A 19662-nucleotide genomic window follows, 5' to 3' on the forward strand; every position below is an offset into this window, starting at 1 on the left:
CCCCCCCCCCCCCCCAAGTATTTTTGTGGTTATTTTGCTTTAGGCACTAACTAGCAACATTTTGGCTGGTAATCTTTCCCGGTGCCATGTTTTGTTTATAAAAGATAACTAATCTGGTTTACTTCAGAAGACCACACAAGCAGCTACAATACATTATCCTATAGGTAAATGACCATCTTGTCCTTGTAGAAAGAGTGCTTTACAGAAAACTTGGAGTTATTTCATTGTCCAGGCATGAGGAAGACTAGTTAAAATAAATGCAGTGTTGTAAAGGAAGCTGTTGTAACATCAAGTACCTTAATAAGAATACGGTGTAGTTACGTTTTCTTGTAAAACACTTGTATGTTCACAATAAAATGACTTGGCTTGACTCCTTCAGTAAGGATCACAAGACTCCAGGAGTCACACAAGCTGTTTTGAATCAAGCCTTTCTGAAAATGGAATACTTGACAGTTATGAATAAAGTTATTTAACAGTCAACTTCCTGTGGTTTACATGCATTTCTGAATCAGGAGGAGGCTGAAGGGCTGCAGCTGAGATGTGTGTACTCCATCTGAACAAAAAAGGGCATCTTCTACAAGCAGTCAAAATGATTGTGGGAAATCCAAGGTTCTGATAAGATTTATTTTAATCCTGTATTAGAGAAGCAAAAGCTCAGCCCCTAACACTGGAAGATCTCTGAAGCTAATGTATAGGCCATTCATTCTGCTGTACTGGTGTGTGTTCAGGAAGCTTCCTTTATTGCCATATGTCAACACGCATACGAGAAATGTGCTCAAGCCTGCTTTCGACTTTGTCACTTCTGTTGGCAGGGTAAGGCTCAACAGGCTGGTTCCTGCAGTGTGACAAGTCATTGGTAACCTTCAACCATACTTCAGAAGTTTGCATTTCAGAACTGTTCAGCTTTAAAAATAACTTTAAAGGGTTCACCTGCATTTTAAAAAATAAAAAAATACAAAAGTTCATCTGGGACTAATTTAAGACCTTCATATCACTGTATATTTTTTAACTAGATCTCTAATTTACATTTCCATCATATGTGCTCACAGAACATGGATGTGAAGACAATGCGAATGTAATGGAGAAGTACAGAGTTTTTTAATGGGGGCTGATCCTGCAGTTTCTCATCGCCTGTTGATTTTGTCCTTGGTGCAGCTCCTCTGTAGCATGACAGCAGCAGACTGACTGCTGCAGCAGCCACGTGGCAGGGGCTGGACGCGGTGAGCCACACTGGAGTTAGTGGGGCAGAGTGGGGAAACCCAGTTTCTTTTTTCTAGTCATTTGGGTAAACCAGAGAGTTTACAGTTTGTCTAAAGGGGAAATTTTAGAATGCGACGTCTGTTGAATACAGCCATTTAAATATAGCTGCTGTCATTGATGTACAGAATGAGACCTAGTTCTGTATCTAATATCAAGAAAAAGTAGCCAGCAGCTGTCTTTAGAGCTGCTGTTGTACAGGATTGTGAAAAGATCGTTTTCATTGCTGGCATTAAGGCTTTCCTTGGTTGTTGCATGGTGGGTTTTTCAGTGCGTTTCTGTTTATCATTGCATAAAATGCACAGGTTCACCCCTTTGGAAAATGATCGGAAGTCTAGCTTGGTTGCTCTGTAGTGCCGCCTTTTGAAGTTTGTTTAAAATGGGTCAGAACTCTACAGTAGTGCATTCTGATAACAATCTGTTAGTCGTGGTAGTTTGCTGCTCAAGAGTATCTGCAGTTAGCAGAGCTTAGCCTGCGAACAGGAATGTGTCCAGGTCAGGTAGAAGAACACCACTAGTCAAGGCACTGGTTTGTAGCTGTATGATCTGGAGGGGTGTCTGCGATGTGGTGGAAGAACAGAGGACAAATGTGAAGCTGTTGTAAGTTTGTGATGGCATGCAAATTGATAAAAACCAATGACTGAACAACTTATATCGTTAAATACAGAGTTGAGTCATGTTGACGGCCCTTGTTTGGTGTGATCTATTAGTTATCTGAATAGATTTTCATAAGGGAAGAACCCAGTGACTGAGCCAAAGATGTGGAGGAGGGAAACTGGTATGGCGCTGCTTTGTGAACTGTATTATGCTTGTAACTGATTGCTTCTGTAGTTTTATCTCTCGAGTTTCAGAATGGCCACCTTGATGTTTGTCTGCCATTGACTTTGACACATGACAGCCTCCACAGCTAAGCAGCCTCCTTGGTGTGCTTTCCTGCAGTTCCTTTACTGTTTGGATGTGTGGCTCTAGAGCGTTACTGTTGCTGCAGACTGATGTATTTTGCATTCATGTTTTCAGGAAATCCCCTCTTTTGGGAAGCTGCTTCTGGGGGTGTTTTGTGACCTTTATATGCTGTGCCTTACTTGTCTGCACCAACCGCTCAGTCCATTGCAGTAACAGTAAGCCCCAGGACTTAAAGGAGAGGTAGTAACTTCTGCATTCCAGTGCTGCGGAGTTAATGCTGCTTTAGGGAGTAGGCATTGCTGTAAGTAATACAAAAAAGAGCTGTCTGAGATTAAAATATATATATGCAGGCACACACACACGCACACAGACATACAGCCTCTGAGGCCCAGATATTCTAGAATAAATACCTCCGTTTAATGAGTCTGAAATCTGGCTGATTTGTGCATAGCCCCGTGGCGGGGGAGGATTGCTAGCTCCTACTGGGACCTAAAAGAGAAGTTAAGTCTGACCTTAAACTTTATTTTGCCTTAAGATTCAGCTACAGACAGTGCTCTTAGTACTTGGAGAGTTTGCATTCTGATCCTGTTACTCCTGCTTGGGCAGCTTGATGGATTTGTGCATCCAGGTTGTGTATTTTTGTCTTCTGTGAAATAGCAGTGCTCCTCCCCCTACAATTTCCTTACAGGATTGACGCTAAGACAGGTTTCTGAAGTGCTGAAAAAGATGTAGGTATAAAATACTGCTGTCTTCACAATCGGTCACTGCTGTGTGCTGCCAGGCTTTAATATGGTTAGTGTTACTGCTGCAGTTTGTCACCCTAGAGAAAATTGGTAATGTTAAGCCAAAGGGAAGGTAAAACAAGGTAGTAGAATTGTGTTGGACTCTATGTGGCGAGCACAAGGCATGTTTCAACCAGAGTCCCAGTCTTGCCTAATTAAAAGTTGATGTTCAAATTGCATACTTAAAGGGGTGGTATCTATTTGCATTATGTAACTTTTTTTTTTGGTACCTGGAAGACTTGCAAAGGTACCTGGCTTATGTGCCTGCCAGAACCCTTTTTGGACTGTTATTTACCCTACCCTACTTTACTGCTGCTTAGATGACACAGTTTAATATTGAGGTTTGATATTCTTCCTAGATAAGTTTGCAGAATTCAGGTGAGGGGAGGTCATTACCAGGGTGTAACTGCTGTCCTAATTCGCATCTCTGGCTTGGATGTTGTCACGCCAGCCTTGGATGCTTTGTGAATTTCTCATCAAGAAAATTCAGTCAGAATTCCTGCTCTTCCATCTGCAGAGTAAAAGCACAGATGGTTTCTTTTCTGTATTTACTATAAAGTAAATAAGCTACAGCGTGGTAATCAAGAGCTTTCAAAAGGAAGCGTGTTTGTGCTTGTGTCATGATGCTGAGAATCCTGCAAGGGTACTGCTTTCCTTTGCAATGAATTCAATCAGTATTTTACCTGTTGCAAGCGAACTCGGATATCCTTGTAAGTGTTCTTCCTTAATCCCAGCGCCCTAACAAGAGTTCTGGAGAGTTGATTGTAGTTCAGACTTACAATAAAAAAAAAAAAAAATCTCCAGTTCTGCATTACTGGAAGGATGAAAAACTGCAGTTACTGCTTGTAAGGACAGTGGTGGCTTCGATCTGGAAGGTAACGTATAGTAGATGTCATATCACACAGTATGGCAGCGTGGAGCTCTGTTGGTTACTCCCCGAGTACAGAGTACTTGGTCTCCGATAGGAAACTTCAGTAAAATGCTTCACCTCTTGTTTCTCATCCTCTGTTCTGCCAGTCATTTGCTGTGCTCAGGGGGAGTACCTGTATGAAAGGGATCGTATGGCAATGCAGTTGGAAATTAACTTGTCTCCAGTGATGAATCCCTGTACTTGGATGTATGCATAGACTCTTCAAAGGGTTAGAATAATCAAATGTGTCTTTTCATAATGGAGGTGTGGTTGCTTCGTTGATACTTCCTGTGGATAACACTGTAAGATTTATTTAGCAGTTCTAAACTTGGAAAGGATTTAACTGGTATAAATGTGCCTACCTGTGCTTTTAAGCTTAAATATTAACTGGCCTAAAAATAAAATGTTGGTTGTGTTCTTAGGACAGCTGCTTAAAAAAATATTAGTGATAAAAATGTACAACACTTAAATCTAGATTTTGGTAAATTAACTGGACTTCAGAATGTAAACTATTGGGATCAAGTGTGTCACTTAACTGTTCGCTTTGTTTTTAGGGGGAATCTGTAAAGTATTTCTTGGACAACTTGGATAAACTTGGAGAACAAGTAAGTTGGGGTTTTTTTTCTGTTTTTAGCCTTCAGTTTTAAGTAGTCTTTGTGATTTCTGGGTTTTAAATGTAATGTATTTAGTGTCTGCTCAAATAACTTTATCTTTTGTTAACTTTGTCCCATTATCTCAGCAGTTCATCACTGGCATGTCAAAAACACAGCAATGCAAGGGCCAAGAGACTTTCTGGAAATAAAACTTCTGTAGAAATTGAACAGAAAAACAAGTTACAAATGCTTGTCTAGTCAGAAGATTGTTAAAATAGCGCTTCAGCTCTAATTGATATCCAAAAATGACTGCTTCTGTTTTAGCATATCCGGTTAGGAACACTAAGTGAAGTCAGTGCACAGGTCAGTGGTACCTTTCTGTGGTATCTAAAGTAAACAGACTTGGTATGGAGTAAAATCTGTTTTCTCTGGGGAAAAAGCTGAAACTTCCGTAGAATACTTCTTGATAGAAACGTTGGTTACTGCTTGACTGATGAAGTTAAATGCTGATACTCATGTAATGCAGAAATGGCATGTGGAAAAACTGCCTTTAAATGGGATGCTGGCTTGAACTCCATGGGGAGGCAGTTTCTCCATGGTCATTTCCAGCTGATGGCTAACAAATGACGAAGGAATCCAAACCACTTCAGTTGAATCCTGTTACATCATGCTTAATTTCATTTTTCCTTTTCTCTTTAACAGATAAAAATTTAATTTCGAGCCAGACTATTTTTCTGCTTTGAACTGTAATTTTTTTCTAACTGCAGCACTGATGATCATTTTGGAGAATGCATACGCTTCCAAGATATCTTGCTTGAGAAGTCCAGCACTTGCTCTCTGAATTTTAATTCAGTCTTGAGTTATAAGGCTATATGAGAACCGCACACGCTTTAATGAACACTAAACTTTTTGTTTAAGAAAGAAATGGTGGATTTCTCATGGTCTTTGAATCCAATGCCACTTCAGGTTCGAAGGGAGTTTTAATGGGTTTTTCACACATTTGCAGCCGTTAGGGTAAAGATTTTTGCAGCTTCTTTTCCAAGTTCTTAATTGGAAACCTTGGTCCATTCTTGGATTAAAGCATGCAACTTAAAGTCACTAGGTTTTTTATATTTTTGTATATGTATACACACATATTGTAGGTCTGAGCTCTGAATTAGAGCATTTCCGCATTAAAGTTGTATCAAGTGGTGCTGAGATACAGAGGGACCCTTCAAGATCTGCTGTCGTAGAAAATGTTGGGTCTTTGCGGAAAAAGCGCTAGCTAAGTTTTGTTACGGAGTGAAAGATTGGATAGGTTCTTCTGATTTATTCTTATCTATATGCAAGATTTGTCTAATGATTATTTCCCCAAACTGTATGAATATAAGTATTTTATTGTTCTTATCTGATACAACTGGGCTGGCCTGCAACTCAGCTGCTTGTGAACAGATAGACCTGTGGTTCGTGTGCCTCTTGCCAACAGGGAGCTGATGATAACGGCACGTGGGGAGAAGAACTTAATGTTCAGATTTAATCAGATCAGCAAAATAAGAGTAGCTGGCTGGCATATACATGTGGGATCGGCTGAATTCCTTGCAACCGTTTGTTATTTCAACTGCCAGTGCTGATTGTATGTGTTCAAAATATCTCATAGAGAGACACTGCTTTCCATGTTGTGATTGGATCTCGTTCATGCCTTAAATTCTAATTTTAACTAGGCAAACAGTGATGGGATATCCTAAAGAGCTACCTGATAACCAAAATAAGTTCTTTAGAAGAAAACGGCCTGTAATAAGTTTGAGAAAGGAGACAATTCGGAAAGAAAGCACATGTTCCAAGTCAGTATCACTATGTATCCTTGGGAAGAGCTGTGCTTGCAGGCAAATAGAGCTGCAGAGAAAATAAAAAAAAATCAACAAACCTTCCTGCCCTCAAAAAAAAAAACAATCAACCAAACAAAACACAAATGGAAGAAGGTGAAAAAGAAAACAGTCAACATGGAAGATTGGGCAGAGTATGGAAGTCGAGAGTGTGCGTTTCCTGCAGCCAAATGGTGGCTTGTATGCCAAGCACTTGACTTCCAGTGCACTCGTTTGAAGGCTGTTGCATCAGAGAAGCCATTATCTGGTATAGAACATGGTGGGTCTTCTGTGCACGTAGAACTTGAAGGCCCTTGTATTTGTGGTTGCAAGTGTGGAAGGAATTTTAAATGAGTAACGATGCTTTAGAGGGAATTTGACAGGAATTCCAGGGATAAGCTGCTTGTTCTTGAGAGCTTTACTGGATAAACAGTACAGACCAGCTCCCAGAAGAGTTTGCTTTGTGCTCTTGTTTCAATATTGACGGTATAGATGCCTTTGTGTATTATATTAATTGATTTTTATTTATTAACTTCAAGAATTTCAGTCACTCCTGAGCTTTCCTAAGACTTTGGTTTTGTTCTGAGAACTTGAGACTAGCTTCTTGAATAACAAGCGATTATATGTTCCTGTTTGTAAGATGGAATAAGTGTTGAACCTGCAACATTCTCTTGCCTAAATATTAACACTCAGCTTTACTCAAAATCCCTTCACATGTGCCCAGTGACATTTGATACAGTCATTGCCCCATTCCTCTGATTGTTCTCCCTCTTTAGCAATTTTAGTTAGAAAAGACCCAAGATAAATGTAACAAATAAAGAGAAGAATCATATTTCCCTTTAAAGTTGCTTCTTTTAATCAACCAGGGAGGTGGAAGCTTGTGTCTGTTACTCAGTTCGGAGAGAACCTGGTGCTGCTTTAGCACTTGAACTCCTGCAGATTTTGGTGGTGCGGGTGTTGGATGTGTAACTGTGCTGCAGCAAAAGTGCAGGGTGGGGAGCCTGTGCTTCAGAGAGCTGCTTTGTAATTTGTGCCACGATAAAAATCAGTGCCTTAGTCATGGGCAGCTCGAATAAAGAGGTCGGTGAGTTCAAACAAAACAGTCTCTCTCTAGCTAGTTTCACTTTTGAGCTTACATTGTAAAGCAAAGCGATCCTTGAGGTTTGGGACATTACGCTCACTTCATGATTTTTAAAATTGCTTTCTTAAAGGCTGTGGATGCAAGCTTTTCTCTCGATTGCAAGTCAGCTGTGGTCACCATGCCTGTGACCTGTATCCTAATCGGCAAACTCTCCTTTATTTTGTTTTTTTTTTTTTAGGATTATCTTCCCTCACAGCAAGATATACTGCTGGCACGAAGACCCACAAAAGGGATTCATGAGTACGACTTTGAAATAAAAAATGTTCCTTTCAAAATGGTTGATGTAGGTGGCCAAAGGTCAGAACGGAAACGGTGGTTCGAGTGCTTCGACAGTGTCACATCAATACTCTTCCTTGTTTCCTCAAGTGAATTCGACCAAGTGCTTATGGAGGATCGGCAAACGAATCGCCTTACAGAATCCCTGAACATTTTTGAAACAATAGTCAATAACCGGGTTTTCAGCAATGTCTCAATCATTCTCTTCTTAAATAAGACGGACTTGCTTGAGGAAAAAGTACAAAAAGTGAGCATCAAAGACTATTTTCCAGAGTTTGAAGGGGATCCCCACTGCTTAACAGATGTCCAAAAATTCCTGGTGGATTGTTTTCGTACTAAACGCCGGGACCAGCAGCAGAAGCCCCTCTACCACCACTTCACCACTGCTATTAACACAGAAAACATCCGGCTAGTTTTCCGTGATGTCAAAGATACCATCCTTCACGACAACCTCAAGCAGCTTATGTTACAGTGATGTGCAAAAAGACATTTTTATTTGAGTAACTTTTGTGTGTTGTTTTTTTTTTTTTTAAATAGAAGTTTACAGCAGGAGTAAAGAAATCCAGATCCTGTCAGACTTCTTGACATGTGGCTAAAAGCTGCTGCTGAACACATTATTGCCAATTTCTGCAGAAATTCAGGCTTAATCTCTTCCAGTGTAGCTTCAAGTTGACTCAAGTTGTAATTTTATAGCAGACCTATGTCTAAGTTACCTGTAAAGTGATAAATTTGATGTTTTAACAACATGTATATTATCCTAGGAAATTCATTCCACCTTCAGAATTCCAAGTCCAAACTTCAGTGAAATTGTTGCAATTGTTAGACTGTGGCAGTAGTCTAAGGGGGAAGAAACTTTTTACATCTAACTTCATAATGAAGACTGTGATACCGTAGCTAACTTTTGATTTCTCAGGTCTATTGTTGGTTAGAAATCCCATAAATCCCTTGCTGGAATATTCTGTTTGAAGCTAGGATTCCTGGGTGTAATGTACTTCCTGTTAAGTATAAATCTTTGCGTGGGGTTTGACTAGGAGATGCTTTAAAAATACTTCAGTTGGGAGCTTCAGACGTATCTGGCAGGAAGTACTAACGCAGGCAGAAGTCTAGTGGCGAGGAATTAGTGAATGGCACAGTACATGGTTTCACTCTTGCATTGTGCGTATGTCTTAGAGCCATGGCAAAGCACAGAGCACTATGATACGGTCCTCTTGAAATTCTGATGTGGGAAGGGGGAGCAAGCTGAATTTCTTGTATTTCTTATCTTCACTAACCAGATGTTACATGTAGGTACCTTACCTGTTCTTGAAGCGCTTTAATATAGCACTGGTTTATTCTTCCTTTCTTCATGACTTCTTACAGTGTGCCTCATCTTAACCGGTAAGCATTTGGTGACGGATAGAAGTACTTGCAAACCTAAGTGCCTCCTTGTGTTCTGTCCTCCTACGGTATTTTCAGTGGCCTTATTGAGCATATGTGTTCCCAGCAGAGGCCTTGTGTAGCTGACACCGTGAAGATGAATGTTTTCTTCTGAAAAAAAATAACATGTCACAGCAGAACGTGTTTCAGCTGGTGAGGTTCTTTCTGAGACTTTCCAGGTGGGTCTAGCAATCCTAAGTGTACTTGAGCCAAATAAGTTGCACAGCATACTCCGGAGTGCTGCTTGTGACTAAGAATATTTTACCAAAAGTTCCATTGTAGTTTTATATATGTATTTTTTTTAAGGGGGGCGGGTGCTAGCATTGCCATGTGGTTAAAAGAATAATAAAAAGTACTTCTTGCCCAGAAATCCTCATATACCACACAGCATACTATAAAATGAGAATAAGCTTGTGAGCTTGTATTTTGAAAGTAGTGCTGCTACCAAGTTTCCCCCAGACTGTAGTGGCATGTAGGCAGTTCAGCTTGCCACTTTGCCCCGTGGAACCAGCCGATTCCTGTGGATCATGATGCTTGCCAATACTTCAGTGAATTTTTATTAACATACCGCACAGGTGGCAAGCCGTGTGACATAATATTGTCACTGCTTGGAGCAGTGTCCCTGCTAGAACATAGGAAAGCTGCCTGTCTTCTGAACTTAGCCTTTTACTTACTGTGATTGTAAGTTGTATTAACATCTCTGTACCTCGTTCTCCTGTCAGTAGAAGGGGAATAGCATATTTTTATTTAGTTAGGTGCTTTGAAAGACCTCTATTTTTTATATCATCCAATGAGTAGTCATAGATTAGTCTGCGATTTCTGCGATAAGGCACTATTTTGGAAGGAAAGAATTCTGAAAAGAGCTTGGGAGAAGTCACAGTGCATAATCGAAACATAAACAGAAGGTCTGGGTGCAACACTGATGTCAGGAGGATTAATATAATCTTTAGATGGGGATATTTAATGTAGATTTTGCCTCCCTACTGGACATGGATAGGATTACTTCTGGTTTGATGTGTTCAGGTCATATGTGAGCAATTCAAGAAGGATGATGAACTGGACACCTCAGAAAAGGCTGGTGAGGCTATTTAAGGGATTGGACAACATGCTGTAACGGAGTCCAAAAGTTCTCCATTTCCCTCCTTGGAGAAGGATGACAGGTTGATTTGGTTGAGCTATAAATGCTTCATGAGCAGACGACAAACTCTGTCTAGTAGCCTCAGATTTCACTGTTGGAAAGCAGAAATTGAACAAATCCGTACCCTTGTTAGTCAACAAAAGGAGTATAGGTTTGGTTTTTTCCATTCAGACAACTGTCAGCAATAGGTTTCTTTTTTGAAGAGACGTATCTCTGCTCTGATTATAATAATTAATTTGGAGAGGGTCAATAGTAAGTATGTGTTTTGTGGGATGTCAGACTAGATGATTGCAGAGAAGACTAAAGACTGGATAGTGGATGATATGAAGATTACCAGGAATTTGTCTAAACAAATGTACTTATGTAAAATATTGATGAATTTTGTATCAGAAGACCTGTTAATTTACTAAAGATCCTCAAAACTGATGTCAGCCTAGGGATACAGTCAGTATCACCAAGGCGCTGGGCACTTCTGACATGAGCTAAAGTGGGAAAGATATTCAGCAGGCTTCTCCCCTGATGTTTTTCATCCTTTCAGATCACTTTCCCTGTGAACACCAGGGCCTGTAAGATAGCAAGGTGCACCCCGCAACACTGGGTCACTTCTGACAAAGTAGGGCCTGGTAGATAAGCACTATATGAATCTCAGGCAAAAATGAGTTATTTTAATGAAATGACTGAGTCAAATCACTCGCATTTCCCACTCCCACTTCTTCAGAGGGGGTGAGGCAACTACCCTTGTTGTAACTGTTTACGTGGTTCCTATGTTAACGTTCTGGCTAAACAAACCGAATCAGCATTGGGCTTTTCCATCTTCAAGAGTTTCTCTTCATTAGCTACCTGAAAAGGAGCACAGCATGTACTGTTGTATTTCTTTTTTAATTTGTTTCTAAACATTATTTCTTTATAGCAGGATATGATTTTGGTACAAGAGCTGAAGGACTGATGTTTTGAACAGACTGGTTTTTATCCTGAAGCAAACAAATGAGTCACAGTTGGCTAGTAAGAGTCAAGCTTGTTCGTGTGACCCAGTCTGGTACAAGATCAGGACATATTTGTAGCAAAGGTGGGAAAGCAGGTAGAAAATAAAATTTCCCAAAACTTTCTTAGTTCTCTCTGATAGAGTGAGCTCTGTTGAAAATATCATTGACCGTACAGAGATATACCACTGCCTTGTACAGCCTTCCTGTACTTGAAGGTGAAATTGGTGTTTTAGCGACTGTTCCCTGCTGCAGTGTGTTAAACTGAGTTGGCTGATACCTGAAAACTGTGGCTGTTCATCAGGGCTTTAAAAATTTTACTTTTTTAATATATTGTATGTGGGAGCGTAAGCCATCAGCTTTCTTCTAGAATATCTGCTCTTAAAAAGAAGCCAAGTGGGTTCATCGATCTCAAAGGCTGTATATTGGACTCATTTGTCTAGTCAGTAGCTTTAAATTTTGCCCATCGGAATTATTCTATCAAATTGCTCAGATTGGGTGGATGTTTGAAGCTTTGTGACACTTGGCTAGTAATAGTATTTGTGTTCAGTCCCAAAAAGCTTGGTCAAACCACATCTGCTCACCATGTTTGGGAGCAACTCACTGCTTAAAGACTGAGAACTGTGCATGTTTAACATGTCTGTTCCCATCGGAAGACTTCTCTGGTTATTTCTCTTTAAGGACGGTTGCAGAAGGTTCATTTTTCAACAATAACATTTCCTGTTTCAAAATGATCAGAAGTTTCATGCCATACTGAATTGTTCACAAGTTAACTTTACAGGTCTTGTCTATTTGATGGTACCATTAACGTAGTTTTTTTAATTACACAGCATTGCAATACAGTGCCATTTTGCAATTTCTTTGCATTGTACTTGAAAATAAGTTGAATTGCAGACTATTTAAAACTGCTTTCCTGCGCTTCCAGTAGCAGTGAGAGCTTACCTTACGTGAAGCCTTTATGTAAAAATATATTTTGTAACAACCTCATAGATCTTTAACAAAACCAAGATTTGTATTAGCTTTGTATAAATGTTTGTGGCTTACAGTTTTATATGTTTAACTTTTTATAAGCTTTCCAGGGACTACTTTTTATTGTAAATTTTTTTTTCTCCTTGCTTTAGTTTAAGATTGGCAATAAATTATTTCTAAGGGAGGTCTTAGAAGAAAAAGCATCACTTCCTTTTTATAAAACGGTTAAATTGATTAATAGTTTGAAACCTCTTACACTCGCTTGTACATTGCTCTGTACATACTCTCCAAAAGTGTTGCCTCTCAGCTATTAATATTTGCCTTGTGTACAAAAATTACTGACGATGAATAAACATATACAGCCTCATATTGGTATTATGAAATTATTTTACAGATGAGTACTTAATAATGTGTGGAGGCAGCCAGATGACTTTTTTTGTTGGTTGGCTAAGGCCAACTGTTTTGCTCCGGCCACACCTCGTGTTTCAAGCAAAGTATGTGTCTGGGCTCGAGCAAGCTCTTTGCTGAAGGGGCTCAACCAGGTCCTTGTCCAGGCAAAAGGAAATTGCTGACTTGCGTTCAACAACCAGTTTGATCCTCAATGTTTAAAATACCGATGACACTCGTGTGTGTTCTGGTGTAAGTGGCAAGCCTCTATAAATTGTGTCTCTAGGTATCGCAGAGTTAGATTTTTTTACGTTGTTTCTGAACGAGCCAGCCTCTGCCTCCTCTAGAAGTGGATCGCTGGCTGTTTTACAACTGGCCGCAACATGAAGCAATGTTTTGCAGGAAAACATTGATTTCTCTGTGTCAGTTTTTATAGGCCTGAGATGCTTCATTTTCCACAGCAGCCCTCGGGTCTGGCTGGCATGCTGCGGACACTAAATCCCTGAAAACACTCAGAGCAAGTCATGCTTGTTTATAGAGCGAGTGCTCAATGTTAGTATTTGTCTCGATAATCGGAATACATAAACTGCAAAAATTCTTAGTGCATGTGGGTGTTGGTGAGAATTGAGGAACCTGCACGCTCTCCCCCAGCCTCTGCATTGCGGAGAGCAGAGTTCGCGATGGAAAGGAGCCACCTCTGCTCTCGGAAATGAGGAGTTAAAAACCTCTCAGATGACCTGAAACCTAACCCAGGGATGTTTTGATTCTGGGTCTTGGAGGTTGTTTCTGAGGAATCACCACATCATCTCTTGACCAGTTTTTTGCACTGAAACAGTTACATCAACACTATCTGTGATGTTGCTCTAACTTTGAAAATGGATCTCTTTAGGTTTTTTTGAAAGCTTTCTTTTTCTTGCATCTTATTTCCTGAGATGCAGTTCACTGCCTGAGGAGGAAAACCAGCAATGTCTAGAACTCAACAGACCATGGTGGGTTTTCCTAAGCCTCATATTACAAGGGTAATTGCATCAAGGTTCACCTAGGCTTCTAGTTAGGGTCTGGTTGGCCAAAGCTCTCATTTGGACCGTTGGGCGGTACCTCGCAGACTCCAATAACTTCACTGCACCGATGCGCCCAGCGGCTGACGGCGGTGGGGAGAGCCAGAGGAGGGGCAGGAAGGGAGCGCATTACAGGTTTTATGTGAGCGAGTGGAAGTTTCTTCACTTTCACAAAGCTCTTGATTTAGCACACCACCTCATTGCACATGTTACAGAATGTAGGTTGGGTGTTTTAGCCTCTTCCTTCCTGCTCAAGTAACTCGGCGATTACACAATAACTGACATAAGGGAACGAAAATGGAGTGGAGCTCTGCCGAAAGAGCTTCCCTGGCTGCCTGGAGCCTGTTTTGGAGCTGACCTTAGGAGCCCATTCCTGCCAGGGAGCTGACCTGGCTGCTCAGCTGTGCGGTAGCTAAAGGGCAAAGTGCTGGAGGAGTGGCTGCGAGTGAGCAGAGCCCTTCGGGGACACGGCTGACAATAGGACAAGAGTCTGCGCTGGCCCAGACCCTGCTGGTTTTTTTCTCTAAAACAAAACCAAAAAGGTAATAGTATCGAGTTGCTGCTGCCAGTCCACCTAATACACTGATCAGTTGTGTTTTCCACGTGAGCTGAAATGTTTTCACTGTTCATGAAATGTGAATCACTAGATTCAATTGGTAAGAATGGTCCAGATAGATGGAGTCCCACCAGGTTCTGCAACAGTGTTTTATTTGTGCCTAACTTTAGACAATATTAGATTTATTTTTGCTGCTTTCTTCCCTTGTGTTTTTATGCACGCTTAAAAATGAGCGGCAAGACATTTGTTCCTGCTGGAAGGTGATTTCCACCATCGGCAGCTTTCTGGCCTCTGGGATTCATGCTCATGATTGCTCCGAAGAGAAGCTCCTGCACCATCAGAGCAAGCCCTGCTCTGGGCAGTGCAGCGCGCCGTGGCAGAGTCCGTCCTGACGCCCAAGTTCAGTAAACAAGCTGCAGATGACTCCAAGGTAAGGAATCAAACATCCAGCAGAAATGCGATGTGCACTGATGGGAGACGCGGTCCCTGCCCAGGCGCGCGGCTGAGCTCCTGCCTCTGCTGGGCTCTGCGGAGGAAGCCGGGAGTTTGATTAATTGCTGAGCACTGGATCTGACAAACCTGGATTTGGGGTAGGCTGTAGCGAGCAGAGGGCTGTGTCAGTGCTTGTGACTTCATACCAAGGTTAATATTTAAAGCCTTCCTCCTCCCGAGCGGCGGCTGTAAGCAGCAGGTTCTGCGTTTGCTGTTCCTTTTGGAGAAGAAGGTAGGAACGTGTTTGTCCGCAGATGCAGTAAGTGAATATATCTCATTTCTCTGCCTGGATGGTTTGAAACGTGGTGACCCAGTAGGATGACGCTGATCAGTGCAGGCTGGTTTTTATTAATTTAGGGCTTGAAGCAGGCGGAAGCAGAAGACTGCGCATCCAGCGGTATCAAAAGTGAGTTTTCCCTGCTCCTGATAATAGAGTGGATCTTGGATCTTGCCTGTGTAGAAGATGCCGACTCCCTTCCCAGGCTTCTTCCCGTTGACAGGCACCAATGCTGGGAGCCCGATCCCCTCCTGGTTTCCAGTTCTCTCCTATCCAGCACCAGGCCAAACCTTGGATGGCTTTTAGCCACATCACAGGCTCTGTCCTGTGTCGGTACTCATTGGGGAGTGTAGAGGCAGGACGAGGGGAATGGTTTTAAGCCGAAAGAGGGGAGATTTAGATGAGGTATTAGGAAGAATTTTTTTTCCTATGCAGGTGGTGAGGCAGTGGCCCAGGTTGCCCAGAGAAGCTGTGGATGCCCCATCCCTGGAGGGGTTCAAGGCCAGGCTGGATGAGGCTTTGGGCAACCTGGGCCAGTGGGAGGTGTCCCTGCCCATGGCAGGGGGTGGCACTGGATGGGCTTTAAGGTCCCTTCCAATGCAAAGCATTCTGTGATTCTATGATTCTATGACTATCTTGCCTGCAGCCTGGAAGACAGTCAACTTCTCTTACATAGAAGCAAGCCACCCCTTCATCAGATTCAAAGGGGAAACAGTAGTGGGGAAAAAAAAACCAAAAAACCCCATGTATTTTAATTTTAAGGCCCCCAGACAGCCTTCTGCACTGACTGAGAATGAATGACTGTTTCCATGATGACCATATACCATGCAAACGATGTTTGTGGGATGACACCAACCGTGAATAATTTAGCTCCAGCAGCTTGCCGCATCGTGCTGTTGGGGCAGTGCGTGCTTCCACAATTAGTAGGTGTGATCACCAGCCCTGACGTGAGGTTGAACTCTGAGCGCTCTGGGTACCCACAGTCTTTGCCTAGGAGTTGTTCTTTTTTTCAGCTTTTATTAAAAAAAAAAAAAAAAAAGAACAAATATCTACATCATTATGTGGTTGCCTAGGCGTGATATTTTGGACTTTTTTTGTATGAGCTGGATTCTCTTGTATTAATCCAAAGTCTAATGGTGGGAGCAGCTGTGAATTGATGACTGTTTCCTGCTGTAGCCTGCGTTTTCCCTGGAGAAAAAGGAAGCAAATCAAAAAACTTCAGTGAAAAGCATTTTCAGAGAGTTAGTAACATGGGGATTTGCAGGGGTGCAAGTTGAGCAAGACTTCAGCAGCAACAGCCTTCTTACATCATGTCTGGCATTTGCTAAAAATTGCCTCGAATTAAGGGGAAAACTTCCTCTTTTATTCATGCAGATGACCCAGGCAGACTCTCCTTCCCCCTCTCTGCCATCCCCGCTTACAGAACTGCAGGAGAAAAGGAGCTGTGCTGCAGCCCGTGCCCAGCAAAGCGCCAGCTGCGGGATGTGGTGGGGGTCAGGGCTGCCCAGGCTGCCGTGCACCGGGAGCGTGCGGAGCGACGGGACCAGCCGCTCGGGGAATTCCTGCTCCATGTACATCTGTGATGCCCTTCATAAAACCACATCTAAACCAGCCTCAGAATTTCTCATATTGTCTTCTGTGCTCCGCAAGCCTGGCTGCTGCCTGGGAACACAACCAAATCCATCGCAGCTCTCCTTCTTCCTCTGCTCCCGATTTCTCTCCCTGCTGATGGCATTGCATCTCTGCTCGCAGCACGAAACCTTTCTGCTGTACCTTCTCTCACCCCTGCAATAACCAGGGAAAAGATTTTATTAAATACTTTTTTCCAGCAGGTAGAAAATCCTAAATCCTCCCCTTGTTTCCCATGAAGCATTGCATTTCATTGCACTTGCAATAAATTGAAATAAAATGCACAATCACCTCTGCTACCTTTTATCTGGGGTAAAGGAACATTTTTACATGTACCAGCGCCAGCAGCAAGTCACTGTGGCTGTTGCCTTCTTGTGCCAAAGCTCTGGTTGACCCCACTGCAAGATTTCTTCCCTTAGAAAGGCAACCCCAATTGCCTGCACCGGTAGGATAGATACACGGAGAGTATTTAGACATTTAATATTCAAATTAATTGCCAAAAGTAGCTTCTAAGAGGCTAGCAAGGTGAAGTGTTTTGTTTTTCCCTCTTGGCAGAAGCAGGGATGGAATATGAAAGCATCTGGACGCCAGCCAGCCGTTCCGCCGGAGCCAGGCGTTTCACTCCGCGTCTCCATACCCCGTCTCGTTTGCTTGCAGCAAGACAAATGCCTGCGATGATGCCAAAGTACGGGGAGCAGAGGAGGAAAACGCAGCCTGGCACCTCCGCTCGCTGCTGGGAGGCGGAGGTTGGTGGTTCCCTGCGCAGGGGGGAGCCTGCTGGCCCTCGGAGGGGGGTCACTGCCCATGGTTAGGGGACACTTCTCGGAGCTGGCAGCTTCAAGGGCCATCTGTAGTCAGTAGGGAGAAAAAAACAATTCTCAGCCTGGCCCAGTGTCCCAGGGGGGTCGGGGAATCGCCCCCCAGCAGTGCCAGAGGTCAGCAGCCCGGACACTTGCAGGTACCTCCGGGGCAATGAAAGCACCTTTGTGCTGGATTTCCCTGGTAACGCCGCTCTTGAGATCCTTGGGGGAAAGGTCAAGGCTGGCTTCTTGATGAGGATTGTTTTCAGGGCAGGGTCCCCCAGTACCTCTTTGTGGCAGGATCTCACCCGTCCCATCTCCACGTTCCCTTTGGTAACAGTCCCAAGCTGCTGTGGATAAATAGCTGCAGATCTGGGCGATGGTGTAGGAAATGGCCCCACGCATTCTACAGTTCCTTAAAAACAACAAAAAAACCCCAAACCCTAATTTAAATTCCCATTTCCATAGCTGGAGCTCTTTGGATCACACGTTTCTTTAGCATGGGCTGATTTTTTTCCTGGTCAGACAGGATTTCTGTTTGCACAGACACAAATGTCGCCCCATCTTTACGTCCCACCCAGCACGGGTGAGCTGCCCGGGAAGAGCTCCTGATGCCAAGCGTACGAGAAATGGGCCAGAGCTGAACACACGAGTAAGAGAAACAGCAGATGTGCGACGCACGGCTGCTTTGTTTGACTTTAACTTTCACTGCACAGAGTTTTCTGTTCGGGCCCCGGCACATTTTGAAGCAAGCACGCAGCACGATGCCAGCGTTGTGCCACGTCCATGCCCCAAAAAGTGTCGGAAACATCTGAGCTGTCTGCTTGGGACAAAATCATCGCGGAGGGAGAACCGCAGTGAGCTGAGCACAGGACTGGATTCCAGGGACGTCTGAGCACTAAATATAGCAGCCATGCTTGCTCCGCGCCTGCAGGCAAATCAGGAACATCCTGCTCCGGGATGAAATCACCCCGAGGGGAGGTGGGGAATGCAATCCCCAGCACCGAGTCAGCAGTGCTTCCTGGGAATCCCGGGATCTTCTCGCTGGTTTATGTCTCTTTGAATAAGAATGACATTATCAGGGGAAAAAATAATTACCATTAATATATGGATTTTGGAACCATGGGCTAAACTCTTTGTCTGAACATCGAATCTTCCAGCGATCTTCCACTGATGTTTGTAAAACCTTCTGAAGGCAGAAAGCATCCCAGGAGAGTAAAGTGTTAGAGCTTTTGTTTGTTTGCTTGTTTTATCAAAACACCAAAGAGCTGTTAGGTGTGGTGGGGAAATGCTGCTGCTGGCAGGGGAATAGAGAGGACACACCTGTACAAACCAGTGAGCCCAGGAATCCCTCCTGCTGTCGTGTTTCATAGAAAAAAACTCTCCTGGTTGCATGACTGGAGGCAGGCAATCCCCTGAAGGGTTTCAGCTCCACGATGAGAGGGTGGTTGTGGTGCTTTTTCCCCCATTTTTGCAAGTTGTACACAAATTCTCCTCCAGAAAAGGTGATGCTCTAATTGCAAAGACCACAGAGGTCTCCTTCCCTTGCTGCTGCTTTCGTGCAGCTCTTTTTTTTAAATTAGCAACTTCTAAATGAGCTGCATTAATAAAATATGCTCCGTCTCTCTCTCACATTTTGAATTAATCATTGCAATCCTGTTGTAAATACACTGCAAAAAAAAAAAAAAAAAAAAAGGCAAATCAGGAACAAATGCAGCACGCGCGTCCCGGCACACCTCTTTGCCGCGTTTGATGGGCTGGTGTGGGATGCGGAGCTCCTGCCTGAGCTCAAAGCTGAATCCCAGCTCGGCGTCGGGGCTTTGTCCCACGATGATGGGTTTTTTCGGTGCTGCGGGTTGTGGCTAATGCTGTTTGTGTGATTTTAGCCTCATCATTGCCTTGCTGGGGTGTGATGGCAGCGGGCAAAGCCCTTCTTCTGTGGCACAGGAGATGCCCAGCATGACGGTAGTTGGTGCGTTATTTGGGACCGCTGCTGCGGGGTGCTGGTTTCGTTTATTGATTGCTTAAGGTGGCAAATATCAATGCGGCAAATTCTGGGAATTATAAGGAATTGCAAAAGGTTCCGTGTGTAGTGGGGGTGTGTTCGAGATGCCATCGAGCAGCCAGCGCGTGTATGCCTCTCCGGAGAAACTGAGAAAAACTCGAAATTCATTAAAAATGGAAATAAATGGGAATATTACAGCTCCGGGGAAGAGCCGTGAAGCGAGTGGGTTGAGCTGATGGACGGAGGGGACCT

At 43.1% G+C, this 19662-nt stretch overlaps 1 protein-coding gene across 1 annotated transcript in view; it reads left to right on the forward strand.

The window, feature by feature from the left end:
• The window catches only part of GNA13 (guanine nucleotide binding protein (G protein), alpha 13), a 23584-nt gene extending 14609 nt beyond the window's left edge, over nucleotides 1-8975 (forward strand). Inside the window, exons 3-4 of the mRNA XM_010081500.1 lie at nucleotides 4407-4457; nucleotides 7606-8975. Of these exons, the coding sequence (XP_010079802.1) occupies nucleotides 4407-4457; nucleotides 7606-8178 (624 nt within the window). The 3' untranslated portion in view covers nucleotides 8179-8975. The remainder of the gene's footprint in view (nucleotides 1-4406; nucleotides 4458-7605) is intronic.
• The last annotated feature ends 10687 nt before the right edge of the window (nucleotides 8976-19662 follow it).

The sequence above is a fragment of the Pterocles gutturalis genome, unplaced genomic scaffold (genome assembly GCF_000699245.1).
Source record: "Pterocles gutturalis isolate BGI_N339 unplaced genomic scaffold, ASM69924v1 scaffold28829, whole genome shotgun sequence".
Taxonomy (NCBI): domain Eukaryota; kingdom Metazoa; phylum Chordata; class Aves; order Pterocliformes; family Pteroclidae; genus Pterocles; species Pterocles gutturalis.